The sequence below is a fragment of the Balaenoptera acutorostrata genome, chromosome 7 (genome assembly GCF_949987535.1).
Source record: "Balaenoptera acutorostrata chromosome 7, mBalAcu1.1, whole genome shotgun sequence".
Taxonomy (NCBI): Eukaryota; Metazoa; Chordata; class Mammalia; order Artiodactyla; family Balaenopteridae; genus Balaenoptera; species Balaenoptera acutorostrata.
Genome location: NC_080070.1, coordinates 38,783,706 through 38,808,142, shown reverse-complemented (window position 1 = coordinate 38,808,142; position 24,437 = coordinate 38,783,706). Strand labels below are relative to the sequence as shown.

Below are 24,437 nucleotides of genomic sequence, written 5' to 3'. Positions count from 1 at the left end.
TGATTACTGTATCTTTGTAGTATAGTCTGAAGTCAGGGAGTCTGATTCCTCCAGCTCCATTTTTCTTTCTCAAGATTGCTTTGGCTATTTGGGGTCTTTTGTGTTTCCATACAAAGTGTGCAATTTTTTGTTTTAGTTCTGTGAAAAATGCCAGTGGTAGTTTGATAGGGATTGCATTGAATCTGTAGATTGCTTTGGGTAGTATAGTTATTTTCACAGTGTTGATTCTTCCAATCCAAGAACATGGTATATCTCTCCATCCGTTTGTATCATCTTTAATTTCTTTCATCAGTGTCTTAAAGTTTTCTGCATACTGGTCTTTTGTCTCCTTAGGTAGGTTTATTCCTAGGTATTTTATTCTTTTTGTTGCAATGGTAAATGGGAGTGTTTCCTTAATTTCTCTTTCAGATTTTGATCATTAGTGTATAGGAATGCAAAAGATTTCTGTGCATTCATTTTGTATCCTGCTACTTTACCAAATTCATTGATTAGCTCTAGGAGTTTTCTGGTAGCATCTTTAGGATTCTCTATGTATAGTATCATGTCACCTGCAAACAGTGACAGTTTTACGTCTTCTTTTCCGATTTGGATTCCTTTTATTTGTTTTCTACTCTGATTGCTATGGCTAAAACTTCCAAAACTATGTTGAATAACAGTGGTGAGAGTGGGCAACCTTGTCTTGTTCCTGATCTTAGAGGAAATGGTTTCAGTTTTTCACCATTGAGAATGATGTTGGCTGTGGGTTTGTCATATATGCCTTTATTATGTTGAGGTAGGGTCTCTATATGGCTACTTTCTGGAGAGCTTTTATCATAAATGGGTGTAGACTTTTGTCAAAAACTTTTCCTGCATCTATTGAGATGATCATATGGGTTTTATCCTTAAATTTGTTAATATGGTGTATCACATTGATTGATTTGTGTATATTGAAGAATCCTTGCATTCTTGGGATAAACCCCACTTGATCATGGTGTATGATCCTTTTAATGTGCTGTTGGATTCTCTTTGCTCGTATTTTGTTGAGGATTTTTGCATCTATGTTCATCAGAGATATTGGCCTCTAGTTTCCTTTTTTTGTGACATCTTTGTCTGGTTTTGGTATCAGGGTTATGATGGCCTCGTAGAATGAGTTTGGAAGTGTTCCTCCCTCTGCTATATTTTGGAAGAGTTTGAGAAGGATAGGTGTTAGCTCTTCTCTAAATGATAGAATTCGTCTGTGTAGCCATCTGGTCCTGGGCTTTTGTTTGTAGGAAGATTTTTAATTACAGTTTCTATTTCAGTGCTTGTGATTGGTCTTTTTATATTTTCTATTTCTTCCTGGTTCAGTCTCAGAAGGTTCTGCATTTTTAAGCATTTGTCCATTTCTTCCAGGTTGTCCATTTTATTGGTGTATAGTTGCTTGTAGTATTCTCTCATGATCCTTTGTATTTCTGCGGTGTCAGTTGTTACTTCTCCTTTTTCATTTCTAATTCTATTGAGTCTTCACCCTTTTTTCTCAATGAGTCTGGCTAATGGTTTATCAATTTTGTTTATCTTCTCAAAGAACCAACTTTTAGAGTTACTGATCTTTGCTATTGTTTCTTTCATTTCTTTTTCATTTGTTTCTGATCTGATATTTATGATTTCTTTCCTTCGCTAACTTTGGGGTTTATTTGTTCTTCTTTCTCTAATTGCTTCAGGTGTAAGGTTAGGTTGTTTATTTGAGATGTTTCTTGTTTCTTCAGGTAGGATTGTATTGCTATAAACTTCCCTCTTAGAACTGCTTTAGCTGCATCCCATAGGTTTTAGGTTATTGTGTTTTCATTGTCATTTGTTGCTAGGTATTTTTTGACTTCCTCTTTGATTTCCTCAGTGATCTCTTGGTTATTTAGTAGCATATTGTTTAGCTTCCATGTGTTTGTATTTTTTACAGGTTTTTCCTGTAATTGATATCTAGTCTCATAGGGTTGTGTTTGGAAAAGATACTTGATATGACGTCAATTTTCTTAAGTTTACCAGGGCTTGATTTGTGACCCAAGATATGGTCTATCCTGGAGAATGTTCCATTAGCACTTGAGAAGAAAGTGTATTCTGTTGTTTTTGGATGGAGTGTCCTGTAAATATCAATTAGGTCCATCTTGATTAATGTGTCATTCACAGCTTGTGTTTCCTTATTTATTTTCATTTTGGATCATCTGTCCATTGGTGAAAGTGGGGTGTTAAAGTCCCCTACTATTATAGTGTTACTGGCGATTTCCCCTTTTATGGCTGTTAGCATTTGCCTTATGTATTGAGGCGTGCCTATGTTGGGTGCATAAATATTTACAATTGTTATATCTTCTTCTTGGATTGATCCCTTGATCATTATGTAGTGTACTTCGTTGTCTCTTGTAAGAGTCTTTATTTTAAAGTCTATATGAGAATTGCTATGTCTGATATGAGAATTGCTACACCAGCTTTCTTTTGATTTACATTTGCATGGAATATCTTTTTCCATCCCCTCACTTTCAGTCTGTGTGTGTCCCTAGGTCTGAAGTGGGCCTCTTGTAGACAGCCTATAGACGGGTCTTGTTTTTGTATCCATTCAGCCAGTCTATGTGGTTGGAGCATTTAATCCATTTACATTTAAGGTAATTATTGATATGTATGTCCCTACTACCATTTTCTTAATTGTTTCGGGTTTGTTATTGTAGGTCTTTTCCTTCTCTTGTGTTTCCTGCCTAGAGAAGTTCGTTTAGCATTTGTTGTAAAGCTGGTTTGATGGTGCTGAATTCTCTTAGCTTTTGCTTGTCTGTAAAGCTTTTAATTTCTCCATCATATCTGAATGAGATCCTTGCTGATTAGGGTAATCTTGGTTGTAGGTTTTTCCATTTCATCACTTTAAATATGTCCTGACACTCCCTTCTGGCTTGTAGAGTTTCTGCTGAAAAATCAGCTGTTAACCTTATGGGGATTCCCTTGTATGTTATTTGTTGCTTTTCCCTTGCTGCTTTCAATATTTTTTCTTTGTAATTCATTTTTGATAGTTTGATTAATATGTCTCGACATGTTTCTCTTTGGGTTTATCCTTTATGGTACTCTCTGTGCTTCCTGGACTTGATTGACTATTTCCTTTCACATGTTAGGGAAGTTTTCAACTATAATCTCTTCAAATATTTTCTCAGACACTTTCTTTTTCTCTTCTTCTTCTGGGACGCCTATAATTAGAATGTTGGTGCATTTAATGTTGTCCCAGTGGTGTGAGACTGTCCTTAATTTTTTTCTTTCTTTTTTCTTTTTTCTGCTCCCTGGCAGTTACTTCCAGCATTTTATCTTCCAGGTCACTTATCCGTTCTTCTGTCTCAGTTATTCTGTTACTGATTCCTTCTAGAGTATTTTTAATTTCAGTTATTGTGTTGTTCATCACTGTTTGTTTGCTCTTTAATTCTTCTATATCCTTGTTAAATGTTTCTTGTATCTTCTCCATTTTGTTTCTGAGATTTTGGATCATCTTTGCTATCATTACTCTGGATCCTTTTTCAGGTCGGTTGCTTATTTCATCTTCATTTATTTGGTCTTGTAGGTTTTTACCTTGCTCCTTTGTCTGTAACAAACTTTTTGTCATTTCATTTTTTTTTTTTTTTTTGATGATGGATGGTGCTGTATTCCTGTCTTACTGGTTGTTTGGCCTGAGACATCCAGCACTGGAGTTTGCAGGCAGTTGGATAGAGTTGGGTCCTGGTGCTGAGGTGAGGACCTCTGGTAGACCTTACTTCTATTGATATTCCTTGGGTTCTGAGGTTCTCTGTTAGTCCAGCGGTTTGGACCCAGAGCTCCCACCACAGGAGCTCAGGCCCAACCTCTGGCTTGGGAACCAAGATCCCGCAAGCTTTGTGGCGCAGTAAAAATAAATAAATAAATAAAGGAAGAAAGGAAAAAAGGAGCAGTACAATACCAAAGAATAAAAAACAAAATAAAATTAGAAAGATAAAAAATACATTAGGAAATATAAAACTATAATTGAAACAATTGCAACAAGGTAAAATAAAACCACAACAGAAAAAAGAAAAAAGAAAGAAAGAAAAAAAAAGGCGGGGGGAGAACAAGCCAAAAGGAGACATCACTAACAAAGTATAAAGAATAAAATAAAATTAGAAAAATAAGATTATTAGGAAAAATAAAAATACAAAAGAATCAACAACAATGAATCAACAAGGTAAAACAGAACCCCAATCTAAAAGAGGAATAAAGAAAAGAAAAAAGAAGAAAAACCTTGTCTATGGGGGCGGGGTTTAGGTGGGGGGTGGAACTTAGGCAAGGCCAGGGTTTTGGGTGGGGTGGAACCTAGGTGGGTTGGAGGGTGATGTTTGAGCACGGGGTGGGGCCTCTGCTTAGGACCTGCGCAGAATGGGAGAGGCAGCACCTTGAAAGGAGGGCCTCTGGACTGTGGGTTTCCAGAGTTTGGAGGTAGGGTTCTGAGTGAGGGTGTGTAGGTGGGGTTTAGGCCCAGCTTGTTGGAGGGTGTCTCCGAGTGTAGACGTAGGGTCCTGGGAGGGGGTGTAAGAACGGGGCTTGGGCTCTGTGTGGCAGGAGGGAGGCTCCGAGGGCAGAGGATTAGGCCCAGGAGCCCAACAGGCTTCCCAGTGCCTAAGTGGACAGGGAAAGCACTGGCCCCATTCCCTTCTGTTCCTTCATTCCCTCCTCCACTGTCTCCCCCAGGGTCTCCCCCATCGCCACTGGACCCCTAACCGTGGGTGGGTCCCACTGGGTGTAGGAACTCCTTCCCTCCCCCAGCCACCGCTCAGGGGTCCTGGTCTGGAGGTCTGGCCTTTACGTTTGCTCCCCCTTCCCTCCCTCCCACTCCCTCAGGACCCGCGTGGATGGAGGGGGCCTCAGTGGGCAGAGGATCAGGCCCGGGATCTCAGCAGGTTTCTGGGTGTCCAAGTGGAGAGGGGAAACATGGCCACGATGCCTTTTGAACCTCTGCCCTCCCAGTGGTTCCCCAATTTCCCCCTTTGGGCGTGGGATCCCTTCCCCTCCCCCAGCCGCCCCTCAGAGGCACCAGTCCCGTCCCGCCTCCCCTTCTCCTCCCTCTTCACTCCTGCCACGCCCCACGTCCTACCCAGTCACTGGGGGTTCCTCCCGTCCCCTTAGGTGTCCATGGTCCCCCATCGGTTCCTGGTAGGTGCCCTAGTTGTGAGGAGATGTGAATTCCGCATCCTCCTAGTACGCCATCTTGACTCCACCCCCCATTCTTTTGATTGGATGTTATATTTTATGTAGCCATCTCCATACTAACATTTCTATGACTTTAAATTTTCGCCTGTTGTTTCTCCATATACCCATGTTGCATTTTGAATTATTTTCTTCTCATAGATTTCCAGTCATGAGTTATGGCTCAAAGGACATGACTATTTTTTAGATTCTGGATCCATACTGCCAAATTGCATTTCAAAAAGGTTTTCCTAATTTAGTGCCACCAGCTATATCAATGAGGACAACTTGTCACCATACTCTTCCCAGAATTGGGTGCTGTCATTTTATACATATAGCTAATTTCATAAGCAACAAATGTTACTTTACTGTTGTTTTCATTTGTTTTTCTTTGATTAGTAGTTCAGTTAGTTATTTTACTATGTTTGTTTATGGTTCATCTTTTGTAAATTATTTTTTTGCCTATTAGCATATTTTCTCCTTTTCTTTCCAATACTTATGTCTCTTAACAGTCTTAATTATTCTTTTTTAAAATCAATTTAGGTGAATTCTTCATAAGGATATTAACATTGTCATATATGGTGTAAATGTTTTTTTAGTCTGTTTGCTCTTTTATCTTGGCTATATTTTTCTCTGACTTACATAAATTTTGAAATTTCATGCCAACTTGTAAATTCTTAAGCTCAGTTGCCTTACCAAAAGGAATAAAAAAGGGAGAAAAGAAAAGTTAACTGAAGTTGGTAAACATTTAGTTATATTTGTTCTTGTCTTCAGGCCCAGCCATCAGATCAGTTGCATTAATAAGATCAAGGGTCACAGCCAGATTCCCCCTCACTTCCTCATAGATATGGAAGGATTCAGAGGGAGGTGAGGTGGGATCAACTCATGGGTAGAGAGCATAATTCTGATGAGGGGAGCCCCTTTTTCTGGGTTTGGAACAAGGACTCGGGTAAGTTGTAGGTGGTGAGGCAAGAGATTGAGGTATAGTGAGGGGAGCGATGATAGATGTACCAGGAGACCCTCTGCCAAGTTTCATTTCAGGCTTGAAGTTCTTTTGATGCTCACTGTGTATTTACCTTTTTAAAAAGAATTAATTATTTTCTAATAAGCTAATTTTCTCCCTCTTGGAGGGAAATAGTGTGGGACTGTTGCCTCTTGTTCCCAAGTCAGTCACACTAAGACCTGTGTGTGCTTTTTTCAGGATGAGAAAATTCACATTATTGACACGAACGGGACTTGTAAACTGGGGATATGTGCAGAATTCTTTTCAGACCTGTCTAAAAATTGTTTCTATTGGCTGCTTAGTGCTGCTACTAAAGAACGAAGAGGAGCCAGCCCCTTAAACCTATTGCAAATGACTTAACGGATGGGCTTTAGTCATGAATGGAATTAAAATTTGCTTGTATTACTGCCAATCACTTCTCCCAGAGGAGTTTCATATAGGACCAGAAACTCCTCCCCTTCACTTCCTACTATCTGCCACATCCATGCCTGTGAAGTAGAAATCTCCTGGCAAACTCTGTGTGTTCTTCTCAAAGAGCTCCAAATCCACATCTGTTTTGGATTTGGAGGGAAAAAAAATAAGAGAAGTGAAACCAGTGTGGTGGTATCTGAATGAATGTTGTAGGAATCATTTTTAAAAATCTCTTAAAATATATCACAGTCAAATACGCATATAGTTGTTTAAACCATTGTGAAAACCAGGAGTTTCCTGCAACATTCCTGTCCTGCAGCCATTTTCACTCCAGAGGGGCCATCATTTTCAAGTTATTTCTTAACTTTTGCTCTTATATCTAAATTAAAGTATATTAAATTGCTACTTTTTGATTGTCTTTAAATTTTAGGCATTACTGATTGACATCCCTATATGGAAGATGAGAATTTGTTATTCTCCATATACACAGATTCCTTCCTTATCCTCATCCTTCCAATGTAATTTGGAGTTAGATCAATATATATTTTGCATTTCCATGTCTAAGTAAATATTATGTATAGCTGACCCCCATGGTATACTATAATTACGTTACTTATCTAAACATTTTTTTTGTTTTTTCTGGAGTTCATTTCTTCCCCCTTGACTTGCATAGCTTTCCAGGTACCTCTCTTATCCATCCCTCAACTTCTTACAAAAGTATAATCTCCTCTCAGTAAATTCAAACACATCAAGCATTTCATTAGCCTCATTGTCTTTGGGACATTGCACTCAGCTGACAGTGGCATTTATTATGGTTGTTCAGGTCAGTGTCCTCACTTCTAGGTTTTTGGCTTCTTCACTGATTGCGAATGACAGGGGTAAACTGGATAAGTGAGATGGTACCTGTGTTCAGAATGTTGGGGATTTTCTAGTATTCTATACAAATAGAGGATCTAAAATGCCTTCCTAGCAAGCTCTTCTCTGAGATGAAGTATTTTCAGTAGGCGCTATACTGTTAGTGCCTGTTACTTTAATGTTGTCTCATCTCTCCTTTTCATTTTCTTTGTAGGATATCAACTTCCTTACACACAATTCTGTAAAATACTTAACTGGTTTAGTAACATTTTCTCAAAGTTTAGGTAAGGCAGCAATATTTTCTTCCCACACAGCAAAAAAATCACTCCATCAATATCTAATCTTGGAAAAATATTGCTGGTGGCACTAAAATTGGTACAAGTCTTTTGGGAAATAATTTGCCAGTATGCAAGATAACTACAAAAATCATCCTTCCCTTGCCTTCGCAATTTTAGTCTACGACTGCATGCTAAAGAAATAACCCAAAACATGGAAAAAGCTATATGTCAGAAGAGTCCCAGTGGTATTATTTGTAGTAGTGAAAAACTGGAAACGATATCATGTCCATTAATAGGGGAATGGCTAAGTAAATGGTGGGAATATATACTTTGCTTTTTATGTACATGTAATAACATGAAAATACTTACTGTAACATTAAAAAATAAGAGTAGTCCATCCAGGTGCACTGTGATTAGCACTATGTAAAATACACATGTTGAAAACTGAAACCGTCTACTCTATACAGCTTATGTCTACTTGAACATGACCTCACTATTCCAATGTTTGCTGGCATAACTTTTCCAGGAGTCTCTTTGCCAGGTAAATAAGTTTATTTTTCATAATGTAATTTCTCAGCAGACCCATCAAATTGTCAATAGAAAGTATCAGTTAACAGAACCCCTCAATCCTGTTGTTTCTAACCAACCCTCAACAATTATATCATGATCTTTACCCAGTCTTAAGGTCTGCTTATTGAACGATCTACCTTAAACAAAACTCCAGAATTTCAATAAAATCTGATCTTGCCCTTGCCTCTCTAAGACCCTGCCAAAGCTCTGTTGAGGTGGTACTCCCCCTTATGGCAGTGGGCAGTGATCTCAGCCCTGTATTATCATTAGATTGTGTTGGGATACTTGGGGAACCAGCACTCAACAAAGTAGGAAAACTATGCCATATATGCATAAAGAAAAAGACAAAAGGAATATGTAAAAATAATAGTTATGTTGGGGGATTGGTATTCTGTCAAATTTTCAAGTCTTTTTAATGGTATCCTTATGTAATGAGGACAAGGTTTATTTCATTCAATAACTAACTAAGAATTTATTTATTCTGATGATAAAGCCATCTTTTAATGTGTAAAGATCAAATAAAGGCAAAGCTGTGTAACTTGTTATTTTCTTTGTTGTGTTTTGTAGAGAAAATATCAATTTGAAGAGAAGACTACTAAGGTAGGAAAAGAAGCTATTCATATTGTAATGAGGCTTGTAGAGTCGAAAGACTCGTGGGTTCAGTGGTAATGAAAATGATCCCAAAATGCTCTAAAATCAATGTTGAGAAATAATCAGGAAGACATGGACAATGACCTTTAAATGGGTTTTAGTATTTAATGGAACAGAGGCTTTAGACAGGGGCTTGCTTAGCACTGAAGTGACATAAATGTTGTAAATCTAACACAGCATCGACGCATCTCACAAAATTAAAAGCCAGGGTTTATTAACAAATTTGGTAGTCGTCAGTGGATTTTGCAGTGTTAAATGTATTTCCTATCAATCAATCATTTTATGAAAATCAGGAGGAAAGCAGGCAGGCAGATAGTTTGCCCAACTGGCAAAAGCAGCACTCAACTAACTATTCCTTTTGTACACTTGGCAGTTATTTACACAGCTTCTGTTCCAGGTAAAGATATGCTGATGACAGGAATAAAGACAAATATCAAGATTAATCAGGTAATTTTATTTAATATTTACCATTCAGCAGCAACCAACATGAACATCTGGGCTAACAGAATCTCTTGAAATGTTCTGCTATATAGCTGCTTCAGAAATACACACACATGATCAACTGTTCATTGCCAAAAAAAAAATTTTTTTTTAAATGGCTTCAAGAGCAAATAACACTGATTTATACTGTGCCCAAGCACTAGTCAAGGAATCTATTAAATTACAGAGGAAAAGGAAATCAAAGAAGCTTTGTTATCTTATGCATGTCACCTTATTTAAATGGAAGGAAGTCTTTACTTCTTTAAAGCAACAGAAATACGGATCTTCCTATATATATAGATATATAGATATAGATATAGATATAGATATATATCTATATATATACTTAAGGATGTGATTACAAACACAAAGTGTTATCATCAAAAGCAAAAGCTAGTTCAAGAAATTTTCAACCGAAAAACTTGCAAGATACAAAGCTAAAATTCATGTTCCTTTTCTCTATTATGAATAATTTCACTAAACATAAATATTTTAACATATATTAATTTTCTGACATTCAAAACTGTAAAGTCAATATGGCAGAATTATTGTTAGAAGCACATATGTACAAATATTTTTTTCCGTACATAAAGTATTTGGCATAATTATAACAATCATACTGCTTCCACAACAGTTTGCTTTTATTTTTACTTTTTTTTTTACACATAATGGTATCTCTTATTAAAATTAACCAGTTATGTACAAAAATACTTGAACATTTATTATAGAAAACCTCTATAACCAGCCTCAACAGCGTATACCTGCTGAATGGTTTCATTAAGGGAATATAAAAAAGTTGTCACTGCCTTCCAGGTAAGCTATCAACAAAAACAAACACAGTTAAACTAAAATGAGCTTCCCAACAAAAGAGGGAAAATATTCAACAGTATGATTTAAAATACAGTTCATATCTATTGTCAGTTGAGTGTTATAAACAGTCAGTAAAGAAAACAAAGATACAAAATACGTTACCACATACAAGGTGCTTTTTTCACACTCCTATGACTGTGGCATGAGCGTCCCTATCTAGATCTAAGATGCTGTGTTGCAGTATTCAAACTAGAATGGTCTACAGCCATCCTCCTTCAACAAAAGGACAACAGGATTAGCTAAGAAGACAAGCTCCACCAGTAATAATGGAGATTTGTGAGGAATTCCTTATTTTGTGCAGGATTGAAAATTAATGTCCTTGCCTTTTGAAAGTCCTTTTGCCATTTAATCATGCTAATATATTTTCTCTCTGTTTCTTTTCTTCATTTACTCTATTAATTTACTGCTGTCCTGTATTGATTCCTGAATTCTTGCTAATGGGACACATTAATTTGTGCCTACTTAACACATGAACATCTGTTCTTCTTCAGTGACAAATTTGGTAGAGGAAACTATCAAGTGAGGAAGCACAAGATTCAAGTAAACATTTCTCCTGGGGTCTTTTGCTTCATCCACCTGATTGGAACTCTGGAAGTAAATTGCACCTTGAAAAGAAATACAGTAGATACCATGGTGTCAGGGTACTAAAGGGTTTACCAACCAATTGGTAAAGTAGCGTTTTAAGAATGTAGACAGCAGCCAAGGTGAAAAGCAACCTTAAAGAAGTATTTTGCTTCAAGAACAAAACCACTTCCAGTCCCAATCCTTGCAACCCCTTAAGTTTACTGTCTCACTAGCTTGCTTTAACTTTTAATTCTGAAGATGTGCATTCATCAGTCTGTTCATAGAAAGAGCCAGAAATCTCACCTTATTTACAGAAGTCTTCTAAAATAAGGACTACTGTGTTTGTTAGGATGTACAATGACTTAATAAGCTTTCTTGAAATATCAAGTATTCAGTAAAAAGTATACAACATTATCACGCTTCGTATTGTTCGACAATATTGTACTGGTTTTAAGATTAAACTATGTAAAAAAAGTGAACATAAAAAGATACAAAAGAAGGCTTTATTACTATTTATCACTTCCAAATGAGAAACGCTGTAATGAAAATTCAGCCATACTTGGAACACCTGGCGTTTGAGATCAGTAACTTTTAATATTGTGCAACAACATTCTATTAACAAGCGAGTTTTAATTCCATTCATCTAAAGACAAATCTGAGTAAGTTATTAAAGTGCCTACACTAAATGTCTTCTCACCATACCTCTTATTTCTTGTAAACGGCAGAGAATTCATCGCAGGGAAATAGGAAAGGGACTTCTTATAACTGGGAGACTTTCCGGGGCAGGGGTCTGGGCCGCGGGCCGGGGTCCGTCCTCCTGGTCCCGTTCTCCAGGTGTCCCGATCGCGCCGCCAGAGGCTTGGGGGGCAAGGCGGGCGGTTCCGCCGTGATGGGGATGGCCAGGCTGTGAGGTAGCGGGACCGGGCGCCGCAGAGTCCGCTCGTACACGCTGTACGGCGGCGGCGTCTTGCTCTCCCTGCGCACCGGCTCCTCGGCCCCGCTGTGGCCTGACCCCGACCCCGGCGCCACCGACTGTTCGTTCACCTGATTTTCAAAGCCTGAGGTTTCCGACGTGCTACACCGGCTGAGGGACGAAATCCCACTGCTGTAGCTGCCGGACAGGACGGGGGAGTTGGAGATGGAGATGAGTCCTGGGGAGTGATACTCCACCGGGGAGGGGGTGAAAGACTGCACGGAGCCCTGTGCGGAGTGGAAAGGGGGGTGGGGGTGGGGGAGACACAGAAGAGAGTCACTGACACTGTGATGAGCCCCACTGCGTCCCCCACCCATCCACAGGTTGAAGCCCTACCCCCTGACCCACCCCCCCCCCCCATGTGCCTGCATTTGGAGACACAGCCTTTAAAGAAGTGGTAAGTGAAATTGAGGCCCTCAGGGTGGACCCCAACCCAATCTGGTATCCTTTTAGGAAAAAAAAAATTGGACGCAAAGAGACACCAAAGACGCATGCACACAGAGAAAAGACCCTGAGGACATAGGGAGAAGGTGGCCGTCTGCAAGCCAGGGAGAGAGGCCGCAGGAGAAACCGAGAATGGTGGCACCTTGATCTTGGACCTGGAGCCTCCAGAACCGTGAGAAAATACATTTCTGTTGTTGAAGCCCTCCCAGTCCGTGGGGTTTTGCTCTGTCGGCCCTGGAAGACTCATGCAGACACCCAGACTCAAATCTGAGTGCCGGCGTGTCTCAGAACCGCACGTATACATCAGGCATTTATCTGCCAGGGCCGCCAGCCCATTCAGTTCAACCTCACTGCCCACTTTACTCCTCATCACGGTCAGGACAGAAAGAGGATAAAAGTACTCAGGGAGAAAATGCAGAGGCATATCATTAGTCCCATGGTTTGAAAGATAGGAAACTGGCAAAAACCAAACCAAAACAAAACCCGTTGGAGGTACCACTTCCCTTTCTAGCTCAGCAGAACCACTGGAAGTTCTAGCAACAACTGCTCACTTTCTCTTACTGGAGATAATATTTTGAAGCTGAGCAGGGCTGTCCCCTTTGGATGGGGCATGAATTCTTCAGTTTCCCACCATTCCCACACCAACACATTGAGGCCTCCTGGCCTCCTTCACTCATTTGTTAGCTGTCTAGCCCCACTGGCATTGGAATGTGCTACTTCCCTAAGGGTTCCACTGGGAAATACTGCACCCTGTGTACTCCTTGAGTCCACTCAAAGCATATTAGCTTCTTAAAGTCTTATAATAAAGCAACCTAAATGACTGTGTTCAGCCCAGTGTTTCCTAAACTTATTTGACCATAGACCATTTTTTTTCATGTATCACATAAACGGCCTATAAAACCAAGAAATGTTACCCTAGACTAACTTTACCTTGGTCTCTCTTTTGAAACAAAAACAATGTTAGTAGACACAAATCCTTTCATTTAGCAGGAACCTAAAGTTAAGCATGGCCAATTAAGAGATCCAAATTCACTGCAATTTTTTGTTAAAAACTAGACACTAAGTTCAAAATAAGGCAGGTAAGCTGAGTCTTCACGGGGTTAATTCCATCATTTAATTGCTGATAAAACTATCAGTCAAGGAGTTTTCTGCATTCTAAGCACAGCAAAGCTAGTAACTTGGTAGCACTACGCCCTCTAATGTAACCCAGGAGTTACAGCACAAATGTTCCACCCATTTTCTCTTCAAACCTATTTTGTAAAAATACGGCTATGAATCTACCTATGGCCAGTAAGAACACAGGCAGGTCTGTGGAGAGACAGTATACACCACTTTGCTAACTATTTGGTGGCTACTTGAATATTTTCAGCCCTTCGATTCTTTCTATTTTTTAAGAATCAATTCCTAGTCTTATCTTATTACTACTCTGCACAATCAAGTTAAAAAATGCATATGTGAATTCCATAGCAACACGTGGGGCTCTTTGCAAGCAAGGGGAAGTGTAACGATGCGGAAACACCATGTTGCTTTTGTTCCCATCACATCAAGATGACAGTCTATGGTTTCCAGGGTGAATGCAGTCCCATGTACTTTACAATTAATAGCTGCTCTGCAGAATGACAACCAAACTAGCAAATAATTTGCACCCACCAGCAAATTTTGACATCGGCAATGTTGGCAATGCAAACAAAATCACACTTCTTTGCAATTTTCTCCGTTTGGGGGGGATTTCCTTCCAGATTCTCAATTTCTACCAGCAACAATCCTTAGCACCACAGATGTATGGAATCACAATGTGATCCCATGTGTTTGTAGAAGCTAATTTGTCCTTTTCTTTTACATTAGTTAGAAATGTCTCATCAACAAAAAGGACATGGAGTGTGTAAATCCTAAGTCATTCAGGTACAAAATCATTCTTTCAACACTCACTTCAACCTCATATTAGCCTCTGGCATAGCAGCTCTGAACACCTACCTCTGAATGTACTGACAATCCTTGCAGCCAGTCTGATTCAATTTGGATAGAGACTAAATATTATTCTTTTTTTTTTTTAATTAATTTTTAAAATTTTTGGCTGCATTGGGTCTTCGTTGCTGTGCGTGGGCTTTCTCTAGTTGCGGCGAACGGGGGCTACTCTTTATTGCGGTATGTGGGCTTCTCATCATAGTGGCTTCTCTTGTTGTGGAGCACGGGCTCTAGGCGGCCGGGCTTCAGCAGTTGTGGTGCATGGGCTCAGTAGTTGTGGCTCACGGGCTTAGTTGCTCCGCGGCATGTGGGATCTTCCCAGACCAGGGATCAAACCCGTGTCCCTTGCATTGGCAGGTGGATTCTTAACCACTGCGCCACCAGGGAAATCCCTAAATATGATTCTTTTCCTTCATGAGGGATTTTGTATGTTTGGAGATGTTAAGTAGCCTATGTCTACATATCAAATCAAATGTCTGACCTTTAAAGCTTTCCAGTTTGTTTCCCAGAAATTTTAAAATTCATTTTACTGCCTTGGTTTGCATGATCAAGTGTGTATCTCTAATGTAAATGGAAACCTTGGTATAAAATATTAAAAGAGGAAAGTTGGCTTTGGCGTTTTCAAAATAGGTGAGGCTGATGAAAAAGGCACTGGAGAGTATTTAGAAGATCTTGATGATTGTTTTTCAATATACATGTTTGTTTTTGATGTCCCTTAAACCAAAAGACCAGGCTGAAAATGCCCTAGGAGATACATGGGGACCATTTCTTTCCTAATTCAGTGTATATTCTCACTCTAGTTTGTACATTCTCTTGCCACCATTTGGAGAAAAAGCCTAATAATCTGAAAACAAATGGCAGGCTCCCCAAAGGGAAAGCCTAGTGCTGTTTTCTTACCCATCTTCCTCTCCCCCTTCTTTATATGTTCTTTGCCTGGTCTGTGCAGATGAAAGCACCTCATTGATGTACCAGGGGAAAAAGTAACATGGGGCCAATCTCTAGCTTCAATCTAAACAAGAGCCTGTACCTTCAATGGAGATCGCCCAGCAGGCGATGGGGATACCGACGCCGTGTGTCTTGCTGGTGAAGCTGTAAAGAGAGAGAGATCATTTCAATTCAGGAAACCAGACAGCTGACTACCTGCAAAAGCCCTCTGTGTGTACAAACCCATACAGATGATCTAGTGCACAAGGGTCTAGGCAAGGGGGGGTGGGGAGTGACTAAATGGTGCCCACCCAAAACGGATTCTTCACAAAGGATGGCAGCTCCAAGACATGGGGTAATTAGTGAAAAGTCACCAGTGTATACATGATGCTTTAACCACAGTGACGGGACCCCAAGCTGGTCCAAAGTCCTTTCCACTTCCTCAAAGTCCAGATGCTTCTCTGCTGCTTGGCCTATTTCAAAAAGTGCTTTTAGGTGTGAGGTGCCAGGGAGCAGACTTTGGGAAATAACTGCTGACTTTGGCCCTGAGCAGGAATGGGAAGACCCAAGTCATCCAGACAGCTTAGAATAGGTCCCCAGGAATATACTGACATCAGCCTCCTCTTCCATCCCCCAATATTCCTGAAATTGACAGGAAACCCTTGGCCATATCATACAAGAGGTAAGAAGTTTTCCATTTTTCTCCCTAATGTTTGTACTTGGGTCTTCCCTTTATCTCTGGGAGGTGGTACCCTGTGGATTTTATCATCAAGGCAAAGAAGAACCCTCTCTTTGTTTCTCCCACCAGATTTTCAAGCCCTACACCCGGGACACAGCTTGTGTGATGGCACTGCTCTGTGTATGCGCTTGTGGGTCAAATCCGGCTCTGTAAAGCATAACCACACATACTAAAAGCCTGCCGTGACACCGTCAACATGGTGCGTATAAGCCGGATTTCCCAATTCTGCCTACAGAGGTTTCAATGAGCTCAGAGTTCGTTGCTCTGTGACGAGCTGCCATTCTCCCAGATGTCACAGTGAGGGCTGAAACTCATAAGAAAGCTACAGAAAGGCTGAAGGGAAGAGAGACAGTTACAGATCCCCCCAACAGTGACCACACATGATGACATGAGGACAGACCATGACAGCAATCAGTGCAGAAGGGGAGGCAGCCCTGCCAAGTTAACCGGGCAGAGGTACGGTCATCTGTGCACTCTGAGCCTAAGGGACCAGGAAGAGTGGCTGGTCCCCACACTGTGGGGTTGTGTGGCCTCCATCTTACACGCTAGGGCATGCTGTCAGCGTGTGCCACGTCCCATCACCACTGTTTGTTAGTTCTCCTATGGCATCAATTATGGGTGTTGAGTATGGAAGAAAAACATGCACGTATAGAGAAGCAGATCTTGATTGGGAATGGTATGTCTGGCAGAAGTCAAGGTTTACTTTACTTGGGACCCTCTCTCTCTCAGCTTAGGCGTTCCCCGGCACTGTCACTGTGGGATGTACAGCAGCCCCTGTGCGCACTGCATGTTTACAGTGACGTTTCTCTGGAAAGACCTAAAATAGTTCTATCAGCGTCCTTGTCTACAAGTCTGAATGAGCAGGAACCTAAATACCATGAATATGGTATGGTTCCTTAGAAAATGCTTTTTGAGTTCCCAACTTCAGGTACACAACCAGGTTTAAATTGGAGGTTGCCTGAATATATGGACATCATGAATAAAATACCAAGTACTGGTTGATGAGTTTTAAACTTCCATGGTCACACTGACCTACTTATGCAGAGTATCAATTAAGGCTAAAGTTATTTCTTTTTCTGTTTAGAGATCTCACATGTCCTTCCAAACCTATTGGTGACTTTTTGCTTTGGCGAGTATAAAACAAACTGGGTAGCACACAGTTTATTTTAAAAAGAGAGAGAGTCATTTTTCTTAGTGAAAAAAGAAACTAGAAAAATGAGATGCTAAAATATACCAAATGAAACATGGACGATCAATCCAGAAAAATCCATGAAAAACACAGAGTCATATTTTCTCTTGCCTTTGGGCTGTTGTATTTGTAAAGCTTCAAAACTACTCTAAGTATATGTTAAGTGTTGAAAAGACTCTCCCCATCACCAGGATAGAGTAAGTAAAGCAGGGTAGCCCCTCTTAAAAACTGCCCCCATATGCAGGTCACCAAGCAACGGCTTGTTCAGGAGGAAAGGGGCACTATTATTGTTATAAACTCACGAAGGAAGTTTCTTAAGAATAATTTTCAGTGGTTCTCAAGTCTAGAAAGGTGTGGCAAAATACAGATTCTAGGGTCTTGGCCCAGAAATAGTAAAATTCTGATTCAGTAGGTCTGAAGTTAAGCCCAAGAATTTTGCTTCTTAAACCAACACCCTAGGGGATTCAGTGCCTTGAATGAACCCTTTGAGAAATATGACCCTTGAATACAGACCTGTCTAAGCAGCAGATAACTACGGATGCACTGTTAGTTGTTTTCCACAAGCCTATCCAAATCACAGTTAGTCAATCCTATTTAGGGGCTACCTGAAACTGGGGCGTCAGTCCTGAAGAAAGTGGCTAGACTTAGTAAAGGTTGATAAGAATGAGGTGACTCAGGATAGCATAGAAAAAATGCCAGTGTCTCAGCAAGGTTAGGGTACCCCCTAAATTCTGAGGATGGTATGTAGGAAAAGAACATTTTACAAAATCTGTCTGTGGGGTTTATTAGGAATGGTGCACTGCTTGACTTAGTGTAACAGGAGTTCAGGAAAGAGGGGAAACACTACAAACAAATTATATAGCTACTACTAAGGTTTTTACCTTGGACACCAAATGCCTACCTTTTTGAGGAATTCAGGACAAGCTGGAGTAGTCAATAAAAGTTATTTTATGAAAGTGATTGTTAAATGCTTCAAATACCCACCAGTCTGTGTGGGTCTTGGAGGGACAGGGGGAGAGATAAGTTTCCCACCGTCCGACATGTTCTTGGCTTCCTTCCCACTGTCCAGGCTCCAGCTGCTAGGGGTGGGGTTCACAGCTGGAAGGGAATAACACAGCTAAAAACACACGGTCTACTTTGCCCTGTAAACCCTCGAAATCTTAGAAGAAAGTCAGAATTATCCAGAATGAAAAAATCAACTGGATTAAAAAAAACAACAACAAACTTCCTAAATACCAAACTTTTACTTAACTGCCTACCTCACAGTTAGAGTTGATATTTAATTGGGTGACAGTATGTCTCTTTCTTTCCCTCAAGCAGTCAAACAGAACTATACATCTCTACACGAGAGTGTAGAAACTTGTTGAGAATTACAGATCTGTTTAGATGCTGGATAACAGATGGAAGACGTAGTCACTAGACTATTGTAAAACTTGATTTTTAGTAGAGATTTCTGGACTAGCGGTACCCTGAAAGGGGGAAGGCAGTGGCACGCTTCTATCTCCACTGTCTGGCAGGACTAGTGGCAAGGAAGAGCCACACCACATCCTGCTGGCCCTTGTTCCTAAAGTCAATGGGTTATAGTGAAGAACGTCCTAAAAAAATAATTTGGAGCACTGACGGTATCATTCCTTTTTTGCAATCTGCCTGCTGCATGCTTCAGCGCGATGCAGAAATATGGAATGACCCTGTTAGGAACAAGGGCAAGACACACAACGTTATAAATAGCCGCTCTGTGATGAGGTTTACAACCTCAAGCCTTTAGAGAGTTCCAGTAGCTTGCTCCCTGAACAGACACTGCCACCTGATGGACCTATCTAGAATTTCAACATTTTACCACTCATTATATTACCACTTTCATTGGATGGAACTACCACTCGTAAAATACTTTTCCTCCGGTCCTTTTAAATGTGCTTTGTGGTTTTCTTTGGTATAAAAGGTGAGAAAAAGACCACGTTCCTAAATTCTCCAGACAAAGATCAATATCTGACTTGTAACTTTAAAGCAAAATGTGTGTTTTAAAATAACTGGCTACAGTTCCGCTGATTTCTATTTTGCAAGGAAAGTTTTAACGTATCGGTGTACTCAAATGACGATGCAGTCGGGCTCTTAATGAGGACAGTTACAATACACTTTACACGGATATTTCATTAGTGACTCTTAATTCACTGGCCTGGGGACTGCTCTGATTTTTTGAGGCCTGACCCTGGGAGGTGAGCGGGTGCCTTGCTGCCAGCCCCCGGCCCCCCTGGCCGAGGAAGTCGCATTTAATCCGCTCTTCCTGCTCTGCTGTGTTGCACAGACCGATGCTAATTGGCTATGAACTGCTAGGCATGTGTTTGTTTCTCATTTTTTCAGGTGACCTTGAGGCAGGGCACACTCCATCATGCACGGGATTGCAATTCTTAAAGAGCACCTGAGTCACCGCAAACGACAGATGAGCTGGCAGAATGGACTTTGTAAGGCAGACACAAAGTGGGACCAGGGAATGGATCTGAGAAGGTGCTTATTTTCATTGCGCTGAACAAGTAGCCTAATTGGCCACTTTGTTTCAGGTAGCGCAGGCCTTGCCTCGGTGACTCACTGAATGACACCAAAAGTCATTAAACAGAGGAGTCCCTACCTTGCTCTGATTCTGCCGTTAAATCCTACAAGAACACAGTTTGTGAAGAATGCATCAGAAATAACTGTCTTTCATTCATCTCCTAAAGAGCAAATTAGTCCAGATCATTAAAGGTCTGGACATCTGCCTTCCGCACAGACACACGGGAGACTGGAGGAAATGAGGACAAAACAAACCATTACACAGTCCAGGACTGATGAAGGGGCTGGCTTTATACCCACCTTTCTCAGGCGCAGAAAGATTTGGGTCACTGCGTGGCAAGACCCCGTCTCCAATATGATTAAACAGCAGCCTCTGGAAAGGCACAAGAATCTATTTTTATGATGCAATATGCTAACATGTGAGACCTTCTAGAAAATGAGATGATTATCTTATTACTGAAACTTTTTGTTGAAAAAAATGTTTTTATATGCTATGATGAGGCTAGGAACAAAGAATTCAATTATATTTAAGGGAAAAAGGGCAGAGACCCTTAGGGTTCAAACAGTGTTTTAAAAGTCTATACTAGATTTCAAATATAAATGGCAAATAGGTTTTGTAATAAAATGCAAGGAAAAAATAAACAGTAAGCAGTTACGTTATGGTGCTCTTTGTAAATACAAATGCTAGACTGGCAATACGAAATGCGAGTAAGAATTAAAGGAGGAATATTGGCTCAAAAAATCTCTAGTGAATGGACTTTACATTTTAAATCCTAGATTACGTTAAAACATATGAAATGGTCAATATGTTTCAATTTTTAACCCACAAAAATGCCAGTTTTACACGGTTCTAACTGACATATGAAACAAAAAGGCGCAAAGTCCTGAAAAGTAGATGCACCAGAGCAATGTGTATTATTGAAATTTTGGCAACGTGCACACTGTTTCAAATTGGACCAAAAGCAGAAAACTCGAGAGGGTAACCAGGAAGTCTTTCATGCTAACCAGCATGCTGGTGACATGCTCTCCAGGAGCAGGTGGAACAAACTGGGAAATTCCTTTGCAACATCAAGTGACAAAGGGAGATTAAACCAGTTAGCTGGTCCAGCCAAATGCACGCAGATATAATTTCTGCGAGACACCAGTGTCGTGCGGATGAGGTATCCTGGAACTCTGGGGAAGATCACACAATCAGCAAAGATAAACCCATCAAGCCAAACCCCACTCACTCTCATCCCTTTCCAGATGTAGCTACAGACTTCTGCCAGGATGGTGTAGAAAAACAGAGAAATGAGCTGGAGGATAAATAACTATTATTCTCTGCTCCAAAGTTATCCCCAAATGATCGGTAAAACTCAGGGCTCCACGTGAATCTTATCTTTGAAACCCTCCTTCAAAGCGCCTGCTCTCACTCGGACTAACAGAGATCACTGCAAAGCCAAGTCTGGGGTGGGTGGTGAGGGCCACGTGCCTTACTCCTGAGGGCTGCAGGGGAGGCCCTAGGATTCAGCTTCCTCCTCAGTACATCAAAGAAGAATGGCAAAGGTAAAAAGTCATGCTCCGCCCTCTTGGGTACCTCAGCAAGGAATCCGTGGCCGCTCTCTCGAGTTAGGTAGAGGCAAAAAGAAACGCTACTGGGCAGCCATGCGTCTCCTCAAGGGTCTCTGGCTAATGTAAGAAGTTCCTCCAAATTTCTGTTACAGACACGTGCAGACAGACACCCCCCAACTCATTCACCCAATCACCCCTCCTAATGTTCAAGCAGCAGCAACGAAATACAGAGTCGGATCAAGGTGGGTAAAATCACTTCCCGTTTCCCTATCAGCTTCACTGCTCAGGCAATTTCCCACGTATCCACGTCAGACACGTGGCTCACACAGAAATCCCTAGCCACAGGCGCAGGGCAGAGGTGTGCTTTTCACCCAGCTGGACTTGTCGACACAGCCTATCTGGTGGCCTCTGGCAGCTACCGTGAGGTTCTGCAGAGAGACGTAAGCAACATCCAGACGTCTCCTCGTTTTCTAGAATTTCCATCCCACAAGGACTACCTGAGAAGGTTCCACAGGTGTCGGGTAGACGGCACTGTACGGCCGCTCTCTCGGGGACAGGCAAGCGTTTTCTCTGGAATGTTTGTGTTTGTCAGACAACAAAGGAGAAGCTGGCAAGAGAAGGAAAGAGAGGCTCATCAGGGTGGTGGTGGGCTGGGCCCGTTTGGAGGAGAGAGCCCGAGCCTGCGGGGGCCACCACAGCTCCTGGGGGCTGGAAGGTTCTCCGGGCACCCTTGGTCCACCCCACACCCTGGCGCTGACCTCTGGCACTCGACGGAGCAGAACTTGTCACATTAGGCGAGGCAGAGTGAGTAGAGCTCAAGCTTGAGGTAGATGGACTTGGCTGGAAAACATGGGAGCTGTTATCAAACACGGCTTAGAGGCTGCAGACAACGCTGACATATTTGAAACAAAATCATCAGTTCTTTTTTCAAATTAGAAAAAAAAAAAAAAGTCCATTAAGAAATATGGAAAAATCTCCCTAACTCAGACTGATAAGGACGCCTGTCTGAATCAATCAAGAATCTGAGATTTTGACTCCTGCCGAAGGAATGCATTTGTGTTCATTTCAGCTACATACATCCTATGACTTAGGAGCAGTTAGCAGCGGCTCCCTGACTAAAGCACAAGCAGAAAGACTCCCAGCCTCGGGCAGGTCAATAGGTGAGCGCTTCTAAAAGGCAGAGAACACGCCTTTGCATTTTCTCCAATGTAATGTGTTCAAAGCATGAATTTGGCAATAAGTATTATGTCCCTTTTCCAAAGACAGTGGTGAGGAAAATTTCCGCTGAGCCTTACCGAGTTACTATCAACGCCCTATCAGCCGAGTCTAAATACGAATTTTGGTTGCAAGAGTTACACTGACGCTAAAATCCCTAAAACCTGTGTTTTTTCTTTTGTAAAAAATGTTTTATTAAGGGAAATTTCCAACATGTACCTAAGTGGAGAGATCTTACGATGGGCCCCTAAACCATATCTTCTTAAAGGTAAAAAAACAAAACACTTAGAAATGCTAAGAGGTCAGTGGTGACAAGCTCCAGGAGTCCCAACTGAAGACCCGACTCAGAGGCAGAGCTCAAAGCGCGCCCCCTGCATGGCCTGCCCGGGCTTTCCCATGGCTCACTCAGGTCTTCTTAGAGTGGATGGGGGAGCTTTGAGAGAATCATCTTTGGAGACTCCAGAGACCAATAAGGCAACACGAGTGTTTAAAGGTTTGTCCTTAAGTCAAGTTCTTGCTCATAGGTCTGTTCCTAAGCACAGCAGAGTGAACGGAAACACTCATGATTGAGACAGAAAGGGAATAAACAGGACCAGACAAAAAAGCTAATCAAGTACCTGCATGTTAAAGACTTCATCAGAGCTTTCTGATTGCCCTGTAATATTGCTTACTTCAGCAGAAGCTTGTGAGGACAGTGAGGAGGAAGAATATCGGTTGACAGCTGGGTAACTTAATGGGCTGTTTTGGGGGGGAAAAGAAATGGTTGTTAACTCAGTCTCTGAATTGTACTTTATCACATGCTGGCATGGTATAAAACCAAAGGGGAAAAAAAAAATGCACATCCCATTTTGTCGTCTCCTGTTTGCCTCCATATGATCAAATGTCTGAGTTTATTTATTTCTCATGCTGTTGCTGTTTTACCAGTGGCAGATGTCTGCAGCTGCCTCGAGGGTTAATTATTTCAATAAGAAATTAAGTATTTGACAAATTGTGCTGCAAAGAACGAGAGGATCGTTCCAGATCATCTTGTGGGGACGCCAAAGTGTCAGATAATTCAGAATATGACTTACCTGCGTCTAGGAATTACCCTGGTACCATCTGGGCTCATAGAAGCAGGTGCTGAGTTTCTACACACACGAGGGCTTCCATTAGGAAAATGGACTGGACTGGCTTGTATACAAGCAGAGAATTCCTGAAGAGGTAGTAAAGAAAATATTTCAGAATAGTAATCACAAGGGCAAAATCACTCGTGAGGTATTTTGCTGTACTAGATGTGCATTGTAAATGTCATGAAGTCTTTCTATAGGGACCTTATAAAGGTAAGTTTCATTATTATTAAGCTTTCTCTCATTTACTTTTTTGTTTTCATAAAGGTTGAGGGTGACAAACAGAAGTTAATGCAATTTTAGTATTTGAGGGCTCTCTGGTAAAATGGTGCAGTTTGGTAGAAAAACCAAAAGATGTCACTATTGGATATTTCATCGTCCCTCTACCAAAAAGCAAATGGCAGAGGTCAGACTGCCCCCCCATGGACACTTTGTGTACTTACCTGTATTCCTAAGCTGGACTTCATCACAAAGAACTGGTCGACCAGCTTTTTGTGAAGCGGTCTCATATCTTGAGGTACAAACTTCTCATGCACGGCCAAGCCAAATTCCAAAATCTGTGCCTTGATAGTAACATAAGGAGAAAATCCACATCAGTGGGTAGGTACCTCCTCTAAGTGCCTGCTGGGGGATTCAAGCACGGTACCATGCATTTTGCATGCAATATTGCTGATCTCTCAATCTGACAAGATAGCAACAATCCTTAGTTTACCGGGCAGGACGCTGAGGATCAGAAAATTCTGCGTGTACTAAAATTCTGCGTGTACTAAAATTCTGCGTGTACTAAAATTCTGCGTGTACTAAAATTCTGCATGTACGAAAATTCTGCGTGTACTAAAATTCTGCATGTACTAAAATTCTGCATGTACTAAAGGACAAATGAGGATTTGAACTTAGGTCTCTCTGATTCCAAAGACTTGATTTTCCTACTAC

At 41.1% G+C, this 24,437-nt stretch overlaps 1 protein-coding gene across 2 annotated transcripts in view; it reads right to left on the bottom strand.

Moving 5' to 3' along the window:
- Nucleotides 1-9,373: 9,373 nt before the first annotated feature.
- Nucleotides 9,374-24,437, bottom strand: part of DOCK4 (dedicator of cytokinesis 4) — a 489,751-nt gene continuing 474,687 nt past the window's right edge. For both annotated transcript variants that reach the window (XM_057550242.1, XM_057550243.1), the window contains exons 44-52: nucleotides 23,948-24,067; nucleotides 23,469-23,590; nucleotides 23,016-23,136; nucleotides 21,942-22,023; nucleotides 21,681-21,790; nucleotides 19,933-20,005; nucleotides 18,073-18,186; nucleotides 15,264-15,325; nucleotides 9,374-12,054 (exon numbers count right to left, since the gene is read on the bottom strand). In XM_057550242.1, coding sequence (XP_057406225.1) covers nucleotides 11,614-12,054; nucleotides 15,264-15,325; nucleotides 18,073-18,186; nucleotides 19,933-20,005; nucleotides 21,681-21,790; nucleotides 21,942-22,023; nucleotides 23,016-23,136; nucleotides 23,469-23,590; nucleotides 23,948-24,067 — 1,245 coding nt within the window. In that variant the 3' untranslated portion in view covers nucleotides 9,374-11,613. The remainder of the gene's footprint in view (nucleotides 12,055-15,263; nucleotides 15,326-18,072; nucleotides 18,187-19,932; nucleotides 20,006-21,680; nucleotides 21,791-21,941; nucleotides 22,024-23,015; nucleotides 23,137-23,468; nucleotides 23,591-23,947; nucleotides 24,068-24,437) is intronic.